The sequence below is a fragment of the Carassius carassius genome, chromosome 50 (genome assembly GCF_963082965.1).
Source record: "Carassius carassius chromosome 50, fCarCar2.1, whole genome shotgun sequence".
Taxonomy (NCBI): domain Eukaryota; kingdom Metazoa; phylum Chordata; class Actinopteri; order Cypriniformes; family Cyprinidae; genus Carassius; species Carassius carassius.
The window spans coordinates 5,440,435-5,459,606 of record NC_081804.1 but is presented as its reverse complement, the minus strand read 5'-3'; the positions used below and the strand labels follow the sequence as shown (position 1 = coordinate 5,459,606).

The 19,172-nt window shown below is 36.5% G+C and overlaps 1 protein-coding gene and 1 long non-coding RNA gene across 4 annotated transcripts in view; one reads left to right on the top strand and one right to left on the bottom strand.

Moving 5' to 3' along the window:
• LOC132133235 (uncharacterized) overlaps positions 1 to 17,014 on the top strand; it is a 37,145-nt gene extending 20,131 nt beyond the window's left edge. Inside the window, exon 3 of the long non-coding RNA XR_009429137.1 lies at positions 16,394 to 17,014. This is a non-coding gene — a long non-coding RNA (uncharacterized LOC132133235). The remainder of the gene's footprint in view (positions 1 to 16,393) is intronic.
• On the bottom strand, positions 3 to 9,614 carry LOC132133196 (tax1-binding protein 1-like). Of its 3 annotated transcripts, none has more exons than XM_059545957.1 (12): positions 9,359 to 9,611; positions 9,166 to 9,268; positions 7,553 to 7,713; positions 3,719 to 3,844; positions 2,704 to 2,784; positions 2,455 to 2,570; positions 2,300 to 2,369; positions 1,900 to 2,058; positions 1,610 to 1,789; positions 1,407 to 1,493; positions 413 to 1,120; positions 3 to 316 (listed from the first exon to the last, which is right to left on the bottom strand). In XM_059545957.1, exons 1-11 carry the CDS (start codon positions 9,533 to 9,535, stop codon positions 914 to 916), a joined length of 1,467 nt encoding a protein of 488 aa, XP_059401940.1. In that variant the 5' UTR covers positions 9,536 to 9,611; the 3' UTR covers positions 3 to 316; positions 413 to 913. The 3 variants fall into 3 exon arrangements, with proteins under 3 accessions (XP_059401940.1, XP_059401941.1, XP_059401942.1); XM_059545958.1 differs by having other exon boundaries at positions 9,355 to 9,585; XM_059545959.1 differs by lacking the exon at positions 1,407 to 1,493 and having other exon boundaries at positions 9,359 to 9,614.
• Positions 17,015 to 19,172: the final 2,158 nt, after the last annotated feature.

Below are 19,172 nucleotides of genomic sequence, written 5' to 3'. Positions count from 1 at the left end.
CCTCCAGTTCCAATTACATGATTTAATAAAGCACTTTTATTTCCCTATTTTAGATAGATAACACCTAATAATGAAAGAGAAGGGACATATATCTAGAAAGTCCTACTTTAAAAAGTGCCACCACACTTTATAGCATATCAGACATAGAAAACAGAATTGACTAATCCTCATGACTATAAACGTGATTTTCAAACTCCTGCTGTCCCATATCGTCACAGATCAGAGTGCAGAGTGGACACACTTTGTGAGACCGCTCGTGTTCTGTCAGTTCATCCTCGCTGATGCCAGGAAAGCCCTCCTGACAGTGCTGGCACACCTTCATTTACACATTAGGAAATTAATACGGTTGAATCATTTTGACCTCTGAAAAACTCATTCTTTAAAATATTGTATTCATTAAAAAAGTCATTACCTGTATCTCTGTTCCTGCATGATGTGCTATAATGTAGAAAATAAATATGTTATGAGTTTAATACACCCATTTTATAGAAATACTTGCATTTTTGTCATTTAAATGTGCTGTATGTAGGTTTGACACCGAGTGGTTGAACTAGGGATTGCAATCCAAATTCAAAATATTGGAGAGGGATTTTTTCACCCAGTCCCTTCTTCAGACTTGATGCACACACAGGTTGCCAGATTGAAGACACCATCAGGAACGAGCGCACTTGACGATGAATGAAATGAAATACGCTGCAACCCGGAGAGGCGAAATACAATTGGGTAAACTGGCAGTGAATGACATTCCGGCCCGGAACGCACATTTTCAAAGGAGAATAACTGACTGTAGCATTGTTTTTCAGATAAACAGGTATTTACACTTAGCATGTTTCTTAAATATCTGCAAACATTTTATGGTATTTTTATGCTTTAGTTGAGTCAAAAACCTACATACAGCACATTTAAGTAAATTTTACAGTTTCCTTTTTCGATTACTCTTATTGGCCCAACCTATGAAGCTATCAATGCTCTCATAGAAATGAGAGTCAGGTGAGTATGTCTGCTCCAGAGAGGCCGGTGGGTTTTGAGGGTTGGATAGTTGATCAGACACTGCAGCAACAGATGCAACCTGGTAGTCGATCACTGCCATACGAAGCTTATTTACTTCTGCCTTCAGTTCCTGAAGATATGAAAATAATGAAATAATAATGGTTAAAAAACAATTGACTGGCCCCTGAATTCCACAACATTTTTGGTATTAATTTTCTAAAACACACTCCTGTTCAAAAGTTTGGTGTCAGTAAGGTTTTTTTGGCTTCTGTCTCCATCTCTATCTCTCAACGTTGATTATAATAATGTTTCTTGAGCACCAATTCAGCATATTAGAATGATTTCTGAAGGATCATATGACACTGAAGATTGTGATGGTTCAGTGATGTTTAATGTGTCATAACCAAACAGATCACCTCATTCTTTTCCACAAGCTTCTCTCGGTCTAATGTTGATGTCTCTGCCATTTCATACATTTTGTCTTGTGCTTGCTGAAGTTGTGCCTTTAATGACAAATTTGCTTGGAATCAGGATCCAAATATTGTTTATTATATCTAAACGTACTTACAAAATAGAATGTAAAAGATTACCATAAACCATAAGACTATATTGAAAATACCTGGATTTGCTTGGTTTTCTCATCCTCTGCCTGTTTCAAGGTCATCTCCTCCAGCTTCCTGTTCACTTCCTTTAATTCCTGCTCTGCTTTTTCTGCACGTTTGCAGGCTTCTCTGCAATTCTGCACCTCACTGCGAAGCAGTCCTCTGGCCTCTGTCAGTTGAGTGAGCAGGGAATGAATCTGTACCTGAGTCACAAAGAGATTACTCCATGACAATATGGTTATTATTGATTGATTGAAGTCATAATGCTATAAACTTCAAATAGATAAGCCTCAGTGACAAGCCTCACTTTACTGTTTTCTTCTTTCAGTTGGGCTTCATTCTCTGAAAAGGATGCTTGTAATGCTTTGTTTTCAGCCCTCTGTTCCTCAAGATCCTTCTTCATCCTGAGCCCCTGGATTTCAGTGTACAGTTTCTCATAGTCTTTCCTGCTGCTTTGCACATCCACCTAAAAAAGAATAAATGTGAAGCTGAAGCTCCCAGACCAGCTCAGAATTGTTTACATCCTCCGTCACAACTTATTTCTCCTGCCTTTTTTTTTTTGCATTCATTTGGTGCTGGTGACTTTTCAATTCTCACTCTAAATTTTGTGTATTTGTATCGTTATGAATTATGAAGCATGTTTATTTCTAGGCACTATAAAAGTAAATGTTTTTCCCTTAATTAAGAGTAAGCACACATTTGAAAACCTGGAGCAACTTGACCTGGTCCTGCACTTTGCTGTTATTTTGCTCTGCTTCTTTCAGCAAGGTATTTAGTCTGGAGAAAAACAGATTACAATTTCCATCAACTTTTTGCACATAAAACATATGTTGACAGATATTTCCATAATGAGGACTCTCACCCAAGAACTTCTTGATCCTTGAGTTCAAGTTGTTTCTGTATCTCGGTCCTTTCTTTCTTAAGCAAGCGGATCTTTTGAACAGCTCTCACATACTTTTCATGCAGAAATGTCAGTGACTGTGAAAAATTTTGTTTGATTAAAGCCATATCTTGTACAATTCTCAGTTATACAGATTATAGACATACTGAAAATATTCAGCTGTGTCAGTGGTTCCACTGGTTGTTTGCAGGAGCCTAGCTCTTTCTTTACCTCTTCGGTGGAATTAAAACCCTGTACATCTGCCAGTGGTGATTCTGGTATATCCTTTGACTTCAAATCATCTATGGAGCCCTGCAGTTAAGTATAAAGGCACATTTACAATCATTTTATTCACCAGTAGTGTTTTGCAATGCTGGTCAGTACAAGAACAATGCATTAAATGTGTTATTATTGTTAACTAAAACTATAAAAAATTGTTTTCTGTAATTGAAATTAATATTTAAAATGTAAATATCAGATAAACTAATAAAACTATAAATGTGGCATTTCCAATAACTGAAAAAAAGTTGTAAAAAAGTTCTAAAATTACTCAGACTAAAATAGAAAAAGAAAAAAATGAAAGCTATTGAAATATAGAAATGACAAAAGACAAAACATAAAATTACAAGGACTAAAACTAAAACTTGAAAATATACAAATAAAAGCTAATTTGAAAATTATTATGAATACTATAATACTATATACAGTATAAATAAAACTAAAGTAGAACAAGTATTGCAATACATAATGGATACAGAAATCACAAATACAACTGTAAATATTGTACATTTGACATATGTGATCCTGGACAACAAAACCAGACTTAAGTCGCTGGGGTATATTTGTAGCAAAAGCCAAAAAACATTGTATGGGTCAAAATGATAGATTTTTTTTTATGCTAAAAATCATTAGGATATTAAGTAAAGATCATGTTCCATGGAGATATTTTGTAAATTTCCTACCATAAATATATCAAAATATAATTTTTGATTAATAATATGCATTGCTAAGAACTTAATTTGGACAACTTTAAAGGCGATTTTCTCAGTATTTCAATTTTTTTGCACCCTCAGATTCCAGATATTCAAATAGTTGTATATCTGCCAAATATTGTCCGATCCTAACAAACCATACATCAATGGAAAGCTTATTTATTCAAATTTCAATTTCAAAAGATTTACACTTAAGGCTGGTTTTGTGGTCCAAGGTCACATATGTGTTATGAAAGAAAGAGAGTTTGACTAACTCTGAGATGGCAGACCTCATGCAGTCTTTCATCCAACTCAGTTTTCAGGATCGTATTTGCTTCTTTTAAAGACTCGATCTCTTTCACAAAGTCTTCTTTCTCCTTCTCCATCTTTTCTGCCTGCTCCTACTCACAAAGGACATGCGATAAATGATTTTTTGGCCAGTTAGTATTAATATTATATTTTTAGTATAGCTAGCAGAATTTATATATATATATATATTAGGGGTGTAACGATACGCGTATTCGTATTGAACCGTTCGGTACGAGGCTTTCGGTTCGGTACGCTGTACGCATTATGGACCGAACGGTTCGTTGGACTAATTAATTATATTTGGAAAATAAAAAAAATTGTGAAATATAATGATATGCGTTCAACAAGGTAGCCCAATAACCCAAACGACGTAACAGGCAACGCCCCTGACACCCCCGAAGAAGAAAAAAACACCAACTTATATGTTTATGTTAGGCTACTCAGTCAGGCGCTCGCTCACTCAGTACGTATGGAGGATTTATTGGGTCAAATTATAAACTAAAAGTCTAAAACTAAAAGCCTTAAACCAAATCTAAAAATCTAAATTTGAAACTTAAAGTCCAAGTCGAAAATTAATTTGGTATTTAGGATTGGGCATTTGGTACTTAGGATAGGGCATTTGGTATTTAGGATAGGGCATTTTGTATTTAGGATTGGGCATTTGGTATTTAGAATAGGGCATTTTGTATTTAGGATTGGGCATTTTCTATTTAGGGTTGGGCATTTGGTCATTTAGCCATTTAGGATTTAGGATTGGGCATTTGGGGATTTAAGATTGGGAATTTGGGTATTTAGGATTGGGCATTTAATCATTTAGCCATTTAGGATTGAAGAATGGGGATTTGGGGATTTAGGATTGGGCATTTGAGGATTGAGGATTGAGGAGTGTATGCAAATTAGGAGGCGTGGCCCAAATACTGGAGGCTGGGTTTGAAATGGCTGGTGCGCAGAGGCACCTTATGGACAGCAGAGGGAGCTCCCAGTGCTAAGGAGCACACTGTAATGAAAGTAATGTAATTGTAATGTAATTCTGTTTTTGTAATGAAACAGAGCGAGTGAGCGGCTTGACCGAGGACTGTGTGATAACTTTAACTTAATGACAGCTTTGTAACATTTGTGGCCTCAAACACAGTCACCAGTGAAAGGAGTGCTATCGGTCTGACGACGAGAAAGCAGCAGACAGTGCAGCAGGCAAGATGCTAACATTAGCTAACATTAGCAGTGAAGCTATTTTTGCTGTGCTGCTCACGCTCAATTAAAGTGAAAGCACACTTTTGATGGAAAAATAAATATGATTTTACACAAAACTTGTTCAAAATGCACAATTATGTGTATACAATTTAACAATTATGCCAGAAAAGAAAATTAAGTATAACAAATATGTATTTACCCATTTAAACTTTTTAATTAATCGTTTTGGGTGAAAGTATGGCGTATTGTTATAAAAACAAATGTTGAAAGAATTATACCCATTGTTTGAAATGGTTATATTTTCTGCCCAACACGCTTTGCAGCCGCTGCTCTGACGCTGTACTTATACGCTTCCAGTGTGAATACTTGCGAGAGTCTGCTGCTGCAGTGACGATGTAGTTGCGCGGACGCGCTGCTCGCTCGCCGCTCACGCTTGCGGTGTGAAACAGGGGTTACTCTGTAGTGGAAAACGTAGGTTTTAAGAACATGCTTAATGTAGTTGAGCCCCGTTACAATATTCCTTCACGAGCCCATTTCAGACAGACCGTAATTCCTGCTTTGTTCCAAAAAACATAAGCCCTATAGAGAACCAATTGAGTAAAAACACACTTAATATAAAGAGTTATAGAGTTCCATATAAAAAGTTACATCTTTGTATTTGTTCATAACTAATATAACATTTTCATTTTTTTTTATAAGGAGCTGTTTTTGTTTTATACAGTATGCTGCTAAGAAGACACCATAGAAGATGGGTAAAGAATAGCTCCATCATTGTTTAATGTAGAAAAAAAAACATACTTTGTTAGTTTTAATAAATAAAACATTTTTTAAAAATCAAGGAAATTTATCTGCCAATTTTTTCTTTTTGCTGTATCTAAAACATACCGAACCGTACCGAACCGAACCGTGACACCAGTGTATTGTATCGAACCGAACCGTGAATTTTGTGAACCGTTACACCCCTAATATATATATATATATATATATATATATATATACAACCCGAATTCCGGAAAAGTTGGGACGTTTTTTAAATTTTAATAAAATGAAAACTAAAGGAATTTCAAATCAAATGAGCCAATATTTTATTCACAATAGAACATAGATAACGTAGCAAATGTTTAAACTGAGAAATTTTAAACTTTTATCCACTTAATTAGCTCATTTAAAATTTAATGCCTGCTACAGGTCTCAAAAAAGTTGGCACGGGGGCAACAAATGGCTAAAAAAGCAAGCAGTTTTGAAAAGATTCAGCTGGGAGAACATCTAGTGATTAATTAACATGACTATAAAAGCTTTGTCTTAGAGAAGCAGAGTCTCTCAGAAGTAAAGATGGGCAGAGGCTCTCCAATCTGTGAAAGACTGCGTAAAAAATTGTGGAAAACTTTAAAAACAATGTTCCTCAACGTCAAATTGCAAAGGCTTTGCAAATCTCATCATCTACAGTGCATAACATCATCAAAAGATTCAGAGAAACTGGAGAAATCTCTGTGCGTAAGGGACAAGGCCGGAGAACTTTATTGGATGCCCGTGGTCTTCGGGCTCTCAGACGACACTGCATCACTCATCGGCATGATTGTGTCAATGACATTACTAAATGGGCCCAGGAATACTTTCAGAAACCACTGTCGGTAAACACAATCCGCCGTGCCATCAGCAGATGCCAACTAAAGCTCTATCATGCAAAAAGGAAGCCATATGTGAACATGGTCCAGAAGCGCCGTCGTGTCCTGTGGGCCAAGGCTCATTTAAAATGGACTATTTCAAAGTGGAATAGTGTTTTATGGTCAGACGAGTCCAAATTTGACATTCTTGTTGGAAATCACGGACGCCGTGTCCTCCGGGCTAAAGAGGAGGGAGACCTTCCAGCATGTTATCAGCGTTCAGTTCAAAAGCCAGCATCTCTGATGGTATGGGGGTGCATAAGTGCATACGGTATGGGCAGCTTGCATGTTTTGGAAGGCTCTGTGAATGCTGAAAGGTATATAAAGGTTTTAGAGCAACATATGCTTCCCTCCAAACAACGTCTATTTCAGGGAAGGCCTTGTTTATTTCAGCAGGACAATGCAAAACCACATACTGCAGCTATAACAACAGCATGGCTTCGTCGTAGAAGAGTCCGGGTGCTAACCTGGCCTGCCTGCAGTCCAGATCTTTCACCTATAGAGAACATTTGGCGCATCATTAAACGAAAAATACGTCAAAGACGACCACAAACTCTTCAGCAGCTGGAAATCTATATAAGGCAAGAATGGGACCAAATTCCAACAGCAAAACTCCAGCAACTCATAGCCTCAATGAACAGACATCTTCAAACTGTTTTGAAAAGAAAAGGAGATTCTACACCATGGTAAACATGCCCCGTCCCAACTATTTTGAGACCTGTAGCAGAAATCAAAATTGAAATGAGCTCATTTTGTGCATAAAATTGTAAACTTTCTCAGTTTAAAAATTTGCTATGTTATCTATGTTCTATTGTGAATAAAATATTGGCTCATGTGATTTGAAAGTCTTTTAGTTTTCATGTTATTAAAATTTAAAAAACGTCCCAACTTTTCCGGAATTCGGGTTGTATATATATATACTATAAACTTCCAATGGAGATGTACCTGTGTTGTTATGACTAACAGCTCATTCTCCAAGCTGCAGCCAAGGCTTGCTTCTGCTGGGTTCTGAAAGCAGAATGGTGTGCTGGCTCCTTTGACATGACCAAAGCTGTCCACATAGCAGAACTGGTAAAACTCCCCATCATCCTTGGGCAAGTAGCTCTCTGAGGGGAAAAAAAATCTGAGTTTCAGTATCATTAGAGTTTAGTATAGGGCAGTGGTTCAATATTAACACAATATTAATACAATATTAACAGAAACTGGGAGTGTTGACCACAACACACTATATGTTCTTCTATAAAAAACAATAGATGCTGAGGTTTTAGGTATTTTAATTAAGTTAATCATTGTTATAATATTATTTTATAATAATAATTTCAATTACTAGTAGGTCTAGGCCCCTGGTATAGGGACACAATAGTTTAGTTATTTATTTTTTTTTTTTTTACCAATTTTTACCTGCATCAACTGAAATTGTATATTTGACTGTTAAATACAAGAATTTAATGACAGTTAAATTTTTTTTTTTTAGCAAGTTTCAAAATCAATATCATTTTTCCATAGTAATTTTCCTTTGTGATGCCTAAATTCACTTGTATAACATTTAAAACGACTTTATACTTAATAAAAATATATTTAGGCCTAAATTTGAGATTTATGTATTTGAATTGCATATAAAATTACAGTTTTAACAAACTAATAAGCTTTATGTGATGCATATTTTTGTCAGTCATACTGTACATAAATGAAATGGGTAAGAAAAAACAGGAGATTTTTGTACTCAAAAAATAATTTCAAGTATGAACATGGTTAAAATATGCCTAGCTGTAGAGCAAGCGATATTCAATCAGTTAAAATATATGAGAGATTTCTTGGTGAAAACATTTTCTTAGTGTGTATTTAATATAAATTTAGTTTTTGGGTACTATTGGAAGAATTTATTAGTTTATGTTTTGTGTATTCTGTGTGTATTTTTAGTTTAGTTTTATTTCAATGTATTTAGATGAAATAGTATAGACTTTTTGTAATTGTTTAATGTTTATCTGGTTTAGTATGGACCAAAGTTTAAAGTCTGCTCTCACTCAAGACCAATACATTTTTTTTATATATATTTTGATATGAAAAATATACCCTGCCATTTCCAGTAATCCTCACAGTGGCTCCCACACATATTTAACTGCCACAAAATGGAACAGGGAAGCGAATCAAATTCTTCAGACACTTGACACATCACAATGTCTCTTGATTTAGGACCTCTGAGAAACATGATGAGTAGATGTAGACCAATAATTTAGTGATTCAGCCTTCCTTAAAATAGCAGCACGTCAGATCCACAGCACTGGTGCACAATATATACACCAGGTTCACAACTACCACAGTCATAACATGATAATTTAGAGAGACTCATCAAGTCCCCTTTTTAACCTTTAGTCTCCTCCAGTATCGAATATGTGTTTACTTAGTTGCATGTCACAGTGACAGTGTTTGTAAGCCTCAGTCTCGCTCTTCGGGTTCCTCTGGCACAATATAGGATATGAAGCAAAATACTGGAAAGATGTTATAGATACATGAGAAATCTAAAATGTGCAATGATTGGAAAACAAATGGAATTCTACCTTTGAAAACCACCTGTTGCACTAGTGGTTCAGGTCCAACATGGTCCAGTGAAGGTTCCACCCACACGTAGGTATAATACTTCTGTGTTGAACTCCAACCAACCTGAGGCATTTCACAGATTTAATTTAACTTCTTTGAAAGCAACACAATACAGTAAATATAGTGTACAAGTTGCTGTTATTTCTTACACACTTTATAGATACCGATCCAGTCCCTCGGGCTGGGCTCCAGAGCACCGGTGAGAGTGTAACGGCACATAACTGCGATGTTTGGCGGATATGATGGAGGAACATCGTTGAAAACTACCTGAGAGTACGACGAGGACTCCATCACAACGGGGACCGTCTCTTCCTCTGTTCCGTCATTCATCCCGGGGTTTACGGGGGACACACAGGCACCTTTTAATGACCCGAAAGATTATTTTAGTCAAAAGCTGGTGTATATTTAGTTTTTCCTTGGTTGAGATGTTCTTTCACTTTCATTTATGTGACGCCGTAACCCTGACGAACAAAAGTGATTCAACGCCGACTGACAACGTACTAGTTATGTTTGATTTTGTTATCTTGGTATTTAAAATTAATCAAAATATATATTTTTAGACAAGAGGTGTTTAAGTAGAGACGATTCGGCTTGTAATCTTAAAATAACAACTTTTTATATTTAAAAATCGATATAAAGTAGGCTATTGAGTAAACTCGCATCTTGACCATGGTGGTATTTTTATAATAAACAACTTCCATAAAAATAAAAAAAATGTTAGCTACCTGAAGCGCCTCCTGTCGCAGTCAAGACCGTTGAACAGCCGGTGCGATACACGGCAGTTGCTATAAACGGGAGCAAACTAGTAAACACAATCTGGGAGATGTAGTTCTAAACGCAGGTCGGGCACTCCCACCTACGACTGTCCAAATTACACTACTGGGGATTCCAGTGTATTATGTCATCCAGTGTCAGCGGCATAGCAGCCATTTTAAAGGGGTCATATGGTGCATTTTCAAGTTTTCCTTTCTCTTTGGAGTGTTACAAGCTGTTGATGCATAGATAAGATCCATAAAGTTGCAAAGACTAAAGTCTCAAACCCTAAGAGATATTCTTTATAAAAGTGAAGACTCAACCACACCCGCCTAAAACGCCTAATTTAAATGCCCCCACATGTCTACGTAACTGTGGGACGATTTGCATAACACAGCCCAAATGTTTTTGCAAAGACAGGCGGCGTAACTTTTTATTACATATTCGCTAGTACTGCTGCCGTCGACGCCATGTCGTGGAGAAGCTGTGTGTTTCGTTGTGTAAGCGAAACTACTTTGTTTGGCCTTCTAAAAGAGGAAATAGTTAAAAATCAGGGGTTAAGTTGTATTTACAACACTGTACCAGAACAGTTCAACCCAAATATTCGAGTGCAGCACATTTTATGGAGGGCTGTTTCTTTGAGAGAGTAGTCTACAATGCCATCTGTGCACAAAGGCTGTCTCTATAAAGTGGGGCAGTTTCAACTTTGCAAGGACAGTCTGGTGCTTCTGAATCGCAGCCTGTAATTACGTTTTCATATTTAAAGAATTTGCTACTGATGATTCAAATGCGAGTTTTGAGCAGTGTAGGGCGCTTGTTGTTTCTCCGATCACAAATGCAGACATGTTTTTGTTTATGCCCCGTGATATGCAACGCTAAAAAGACAGTATAAATCATTAGAATCAGTAATTATGTCCCCACTGGATGCAAAAAATTCCTTGTTTGTAATGGGTTTTATTGGTTTTGTCTCATGGCGCCAGGATATGGCATCACAGTCAGGGCCGTAGCTGGGGTTAGCGGGGTCCCGGTGCAGGCTGTACCAGTGGGCCCTGTTTGAAATTGTTTAATTTATATGTTCATTCTATTTATTTATTTAATATTTTATATTAATTAAATATAAAATAGAACTGCATAGTCTTCACTGTAAAAATTTAATTAACAGTCAAACCAAAATGTAATCAGACACCTTCAACATTTCTTACATTATCACAGTTTATTTGCTCTAGTTTATAAAATGGTAATAAAATATGACAAGAACTCAGAGTTGAACTGTCAGAACAAATTAATCTTGATAATGTCAGATAACTTTGATAGAAAGATATGTAATGGATTACAATCAACCAAAACTTCAGACAACTCTTAGTACAATATTTGCACAACTATTAATACTTTGTTGAACAATTACCAAGCAATGCTTAAAGTCTGTGGTGTGAAAAGGTTGCATTAGCAATTCAGGGGAAAAAAAACACGTAAGCAAAACATGGTGAGGTCAAAGTGTCTGAATAATTTTTGGTCCCATTTTTTTCTATCAATTTCACTAGTAGTCCAATGTATGAAGATTTTTTTGGGTATAATATGTCACTGCTTGCTTTATTTTGCTATACTCTCTTACCTAATAGTGTCCTGAACCTACTATTGAAACTTAAAAAAAAAACTATTTCTTTCATTTTCTTGGATTAACATTACAGCAGCCAAACATTACATACAAACATTACAGCAGCTAAATTAGGCGCAGTCACTTTAAGCAGAGATATAGTAACGAAGTAGAACTAGCCTACTTCACTACTGTACTTAAGTACTAAAAGGCGGTATCTGTACTTTACTAGAGTATTATTTTTTTCTCCTACTTCCACTTTTACTTCAGTACATATTTTCGATGAGTTTAATACTTTTACTCCGATATTTTTTTATGTGCTGCATCGTTACTCGTTACAATTATAAAAATGTTACGAATCATTCCATTACAAACAGAACTGTAGATGGCAGGTTTGATGAAGCTGGCACATCATTGAGCGAATCAAGCGATTAAGAAGACTGCGCGTGCTGACTGAACTGCTGTGAAGAGAGAGATGAACACCGAGCCGAGCCAGATAATGACTCGTTCACGAGTCAAGAACCGGTTGCATCGGTTTTCGAATCACCAGTAGTTCTTTCTGACAGTTCGATTCAATAAACCAGTTGAAGAAAAAGGTTCACCGGTTCTTTTGTGCTCGACGTAATGGCGTCATTGGCGTTGACTGCAAGTCTTCGGTTTACCTGGGCTCATAAAATTAGCACAGAATCAGTTCAGAATCAATCACCAAAAGAATCAGTTCGGTTCAGACGCTCTGTGTGTCGGTTTGCTTTCACGCTGAATCACACTTGCGCAGTATCATCAGCTCCTCGGTTCTCGAATCGGACACGTCTGACAGAAACGGTTCTTGACCACTGATCTATAATATACAGTAAGTTATATATATAGATCAGTGTTCTTGACTCGTGAACGAGTCAGTCTGTTGTTCGTTATCTGGCTCGGCTCTGCGTTCATCTTCAGTTCTCTCTTAACATCAGTTCAGTCAGTGTACTGTTTGAGTAAATGAATTACTCAGGGATATTGGTTTGTTTTAACTCCGAGGGAGTGTCAGCCACATTAATAAAGTTAACAGCTTAAGTCATTTGTGGATTAATGCGTATTGGGGACGCAAACCGTTTAAAACGATTCAGTTCGATTTGGTGAACTGGTTCAAAAAGATCCGGTTACATCGAATGATTCGTTCGCGAACCGGATATCACAAACTGCTTTGTTTTGAACTCTCTCTCACAACAGACACGGAAGAGAAGACAATGCTGAATAAAGTCGTAGTTTTTGCTATTTTTGGACCAAAATGTATTTTCGATGCTTCAAAATATTCTAACTGACCCTCTGATGTCACATGGACTACTTTGATGATGTTTTTCTTACCTTTCTGGACATGGTCAGTATACCGTACACACAGCTTCAATGGAGGGACTGAGAGCTCTCAGACTAAATCTAAAATATCTTAAACATATCTTGTGTTCCAAAAATAAACGAGGTCTTACGGGTTTGAAACAACATGAGGGTAAGTTATTAATGACATAATTTTGCAAATTGGGCGAACTAACCTTTTAATCTATTTTTTGTTTACAAAAAGTTACAGTCAAAGGAATTGTGATTGTCCTTTAGGTTAATCATTTGAAATAGTAAAAACAATATGTTCAAACTTTTGACTACTTTCTTTAATAACTACATAACATAATACTTGTACTTTTACTTTCAGTACTTGAGTAGTAAATTTTCAAATAGACTACTTGCAATACTTAAGTACAAAAAATGTTGAATACTTTAGTACTTCTACTTAAGTGTGGTGCTTAAAGAGCACTTCAACTTCTACTCAAGTCATTTTTTTGATAGAGCACTTGTACTTTTACTCAAGTCTGGGTCTCTAGTACTTTATACATCTCTGACTTTAAGAGACGATGAAGCATCCAATATAATACACATCCGATATTTTTCCCAACTGTTTACTTTCACTTAAGACATAACCGACAGTTTTTTCGAACATACTTTCCATGACGGGTATTTTGACATATTTTGTATGTTTTTGTCGGTACAAGAGCAAAAAGAGGCAAATTCTGTGTTAAAAAAGTGTTTTGAGACGCCTCTCTCTGCGGGAGCCCTGAACACCAGAACACCGTGGTGCTGAAATGGGCTTTTTCACATCTTTTTCGGTTTGTTTAAACTGCGATTTGTATTTGTTCGTTCAGGTGCAGGAGGAAGTTCGAGGAGAACTTCGCAAAGGAGAGCTCGGTTCAGTGTCACTGTCTGTCAGACGCGGCTCTGAGACTGTGAGATGCGTGCGCCCCGAACAAAGCGCGCGAGTTGAGATTTTCCGCGTCTTGTGTTTGAATGATTTAAACTCTTTTGAATGTTTAAATTGGAAAGTGGTCAGGCTTAAAAACACATGAAAATGATAAGCTTTCGTGACGACACGCAGCAGTGGCCTGTCAACTGTCCTGAGCATCTTTTTAGGCTGGCCTCAGCCAGACGGTTGAGATCGCCGGGGGCCCCCCCTCGGCCGTGGGCCCCTATAATCATCACCACCTTTCACCCCACTTGCGACGGCCCTGGTCACAGGTATCGTGTACTGTAATCGAATGTAGCCCAAGTTATTACCTGTTAAACAGTAGACAGCACACGCGGTGTTCATCTAATAAGGATCTCCATCGCAAGCAAATAATAGCCTTTGCAGATTTGCTTTCAATTCAGTGCAGTTCCATAGCCACATTTTCAACGCTGCTGATTCCGCTTCAGACGCTCAGCGCGTGCGGCAGGGAACTGAACGAATCATTCAAACTGATTCATGAACCAATTCACTCGTTTGATCAAGCCTTTGAACAAAATTGACTCAAAAGAATGAATCATTCGCGAATGGGCATTGCTCATTGCCCAGAGAAAAGCAGACGGCGCATTTGGAATAAACTGAAGCAGTTATAACATTTATTGCATTAAGATAAAGTAAGGAGAGGAGCGTCGCCCACAGTAACAAAGTAAAAGTACAGATTTTTCCCAAAAAATTTACTCAAGTAAGAGTAAAAGTACCCATCTTTAAATATACTTCAAAAAGTATTAGTTACCCCCAAAGATTACTCAAGTAAATGTAACAAAGTAAATGTAACCTCTGCAAACTACATTGTCGAACATAACACAAGCCGTGTGTCTTGTGTTCTCAGAAAAATGTGCTGCTTCCTTGATCAGAGGTCTGAAAGCTCACTGACATACACAGAAACAGCAGGCCGTGAGCGCTCAGGTTATTGGGAAGCTTTACACTGTTGATTAAAGAGTCTCTGAAGCTCGAAGACATAATGGGTAAATCACAGAGGAACTGTGCTTCACTCTGACTCAACATATGTGCTGGAGATAATGTACATCTGTGGCCTCTCACACTTCGACCAAAGCAACATCTGCACAGCAGCTCTGCCAAAGCAAAAGCACAGAACGATTTGCTGTCACAATTTGAGACATCAGTTGATAAGCAACAGAGTTTGCATTGTATGGAGTATGAGAAGTTCTTGAAAATCTTGAATTTAAAATATGAATTGAATATGATATGAACAGTGCTATTTTATCATTATTTAGATACTTTATAGTCATCCATATTTTGAATGAACTTTTATTTTAATATTTTAGTTTAGTTTTAGTAATTTATACATTTGACTTTTTTATTGTTTTTTTATTTAGCTTTTTCATTTTTTCCCCTTCAATTTAAATACATTTTATTTCAGCCAAGTCAAGCTGCCAAGTCAGTATAAAGTTATTTTTTTAAAGTTATTTTTTTTCTTCTAATATTTACATTTAATTTTATTTCAATTTTAATGAAAGAAAACACTGCATTTTATTGTAAATTAATATAAATCTAAAATTTTATTGTATTTTATTTCCGTAAAATCGTAATAAAGTTAAGTAAAAGCAAATGAAAAGGAAAATTAATCTCAAAACAGTAAATAAATAAAAGCAAACGAAGTATTGTCACCTAAGTAGGCAATATTTAAGGAACTTAGTTCCTATATAGAACTAAAATAGAACAAAATTCATAATTAGTTTTCATATGCATGATTCCCCATCTGATGCTTTGAATATGTTATCATTTTACTAGCTTTAACTGTTGCAAATAGGACCATTTTGATTCACTGGCTTGTCTATATTACACCTCATGTACGTTTGAAAGACTCTTACTTTTAGCTGAAAGTCCCTTTCAAAGCGCAGTGGACTGTTTTAGTTTTATTTCATTGTACCCTTTCAAACACTGTAAAGATTAAATTAAGATCTAATCTAGCAAGGCTTAGATTTAAGACCAGTATTTAGTTTGAGTCATGAGGAACCGCTGCCAGAAAACTCAGTCTAAAAACGAAATGTTCGCTCAGTCTGTGAGAAAGGGCTTAAAGCTCACGCGCTCATTACATATGAGAAATCCTTCTTTCCTTCCTTCCCTTCATTTTCCCGATCCCTTCATTAGGCTCTCATCAGCACGTTCAAAGCTGTCATCTTTAATATTTCACAAGAGGTGGAGAAAGAGACAGAGACAGAGAAAAGAAAGAGAGTGGATGATTTTATTAGGGTCAATTACAGCTACAAATGACAATTTCTCAGGCTAAATTGCAATTTTACATTCTTTTTGTGAGAGAACAATGACTATGTCATTAGAGTAATGAGCAGCGCATCAGCTGAATGATTTGTGCTGCATAAGGAGTTTCTTGTGTGTGTGTGTGTGTGTGTGTGTGCGTGTGGATACATACACACTTAGCTATTTGTTGAACATTGCATGTGATGTTCAAGTAATTACACATAATTTCTAATTACACTAGTTGAACTGGAGAGTCTTATGTTGTGGTGTGTCATGACCGTATGTGTCTGACTTCCCTTTTCTTCCTGCACAGCTGCATTCTGGGAGGAGTTGGTCAGTACACCTGCAGTTCATCTCCAGGCCACTTGATGGCACTGTGAGCTCACTGAAGTCACACCGCGAGGCTGGAACAGCACAAGTGCTTTTTTAAAATATGAAAGGTGTCACATAAACCACTACTTGGCATGTAGTTTTTCATTTGAGATATATATTTTTAATTTCACTTGTTTTTGCTTTGCAAGTTTTGCAAGTACAAAGACTTTACATTGTGTGAACTGACCCGTGAGAATGGGAAAAGGTAGGAAAGGACTTTCTCATGTTGGAGACAGTGCGATTGCATATATTCTGAGAAACAAACCAGAGAGAGGAACAAAGAAACACCCAAAAAGAGGCTAAAAAAGTTCATAATGCATCAGTGGTACGGGTGGCTGCCATTTGGTTGCTATGTGGTTGCTAGGGCGTTTTGGGTGGTTACCTATAGGCCCAAATCACAAGAGCCCAATGTTTTTATACCAAACTGCTCAGTAGATATGATTGTAAATCTATGGGATTTTTTAGGGATGCATGATATGTTGATACTATATCGCTCATTATGCAATTATTCAATCCAGTAATTGACAGTGCTTTAAATCATATTACATTTGTAAATAGTAAAATATTTAAAAAATTTAATATTAGTGAAATAATTATTATATTATTATATAATATTAAAACAAATACAAATTTAATATAACTGTAACATATTAAAAATATTAATATTTGTATTTAATATTAAATAAAAATATGAATACAAAAAATATAAATATAGATACTAAATATAAAATAAAAATGAATACATTTAAGAATGTGTAAATAATACTAAATTATTGTTTTATAAATATACTTTGAATATATATACAGATATGAATCTACATTTTAGATATAAAAGAATACAGATAATATATATGCATAAAAAAATAATACAAAAATGTTTATTATTATTGTTATTGTTAATTCTTAAATAATCATTATTGTAGAATAGTATAAAATTTCACTATCTGCCATAACATGAAAATAATTATCGGCCTATCAGAATCAGAAGACTTTTAATATCATCCACACCATATGGTGCATCCCCTAAATTTCTTTTCTTGTTTGATCTGATCTGATCACAAGTCTGATCACTTAGAAACAGCACACCTCTTCTTAACAATCTGCATGTTTCGAGGGTTGTAGCATTCTAGTTATATATAATTTATATATAATTTTAAAATGTAAGATTAAAGTTCACAGATCACAAAAGTATGAGTGCTAATTATAGAAAAGCTTGAGGTTTAGACCTGTGTTCGAATGGCCTTCTTTACAGCCCACCTGCAAGTCTGTGTTGTTAAATTAGCAATGCTCTCTATTGAACCATAAACCCCTGTTATCTGTTGCCTGCTGGCTACGGCCCAAGAAAAACTCCAGTGACCGGCGTCTGCCGGCCAGCGCTGCCCTCTAAAATCACAACCGCCATGGATTTCTCTGGCTCTGTTTGGACTGAATGGCTCGGGGAAAGTTTGAGAGGTTTGAGAGAGGCTTAAATTGGACAACAGAGGACAGAGCTCTTCTGGAATGATAGTCGTTCTGAAGACCACAGGGTGTGCTAAGGTTGTAAATACACAGACCGGGTCACAGATGAGTAAATCACACACACACACTCAACATTTCGAATCATTTTGGTGTGCAGCCCACATTCCGTCATTCTGTTTGAAAGCCACGAGTGCTTATGGAGGAACGTTGACAGGATTTCGCAACAATTATAGCGCTCTTTTGTGTCTGCGGAGAGGTTTTGGGAAACAAATTAATTCTGAAAGATTCATTCAGACAGAACAGAACCCCGCTCCGGAGATCAGCGAAGGGGAAGTGAGCTGTTGGTGCCAGCATCGTCTGGCAAACCATGGAAATAATAAAAACAAAAGCAAACACGCAAACAGGCGAACTAACAAGCCAAATCATGCGATTACACCAACAAAGTGCACCTTTAGGTCGAATGTATCTCTCTCGTGGAACATGATGGGGATTATGACTCACTAAAACACATTGTTCTAACAGGTTTCTCCTCATTCTCCCAAAATAAGATTTAGTCACTGCCAGGGTCACAATGTGCCTTTAATTTAGACACTTTGCTATTTTAGCATTAGTATAGGCCTACAGCACTGGTGACTCATTGGGTGACATGGTTAAATTGAGCAGCAAGTCTATTCCAGTGGCAGGTGTGGGAGCAGATGCAACCCTCTCCACATCCTTTGTGGTAGATCTGATTTGAAGTTTTTGACATTCTAATCTTAACGTGAGACCTGGGTGCTCAGCCAGTACCTACATCCGTATGAATTCTCGCATGTGAGTGCCTGTGTTTATGTTCTTTGATGAGTAATCATTTTGGCTGATGCATTTATCTGAAGAGATTCACAACAATTACAGTGACAGCCCCCTGGAGCAACCTGAGGTTAAAAGAATAGTTTGCAGGCAGTGTGTGTACGCAAAACCATATGATTTTCTTTCTTTGGGGAAACATAAAAGTAGATAATTTGGAGAATTTACACACTGTTCTTTTACAGTATGAAAGAACACAATGACTGGAGTCTGTCAAGTGCCAATAATAAAAAAAAAAAATACAAATACTGTAAACTGTAATAATTGTCATTACAGTGAATAATTATTAAGGTTCTTCTATGCCACCACAATGCAGAATCTGAAGGATCTCTGACTATCGTCCATACTTATTGTCTGTTGACACAATCCTATTGTGTTTTTGTCATTTTGTATTTATTTAATGTATCTTTTTTATTTAT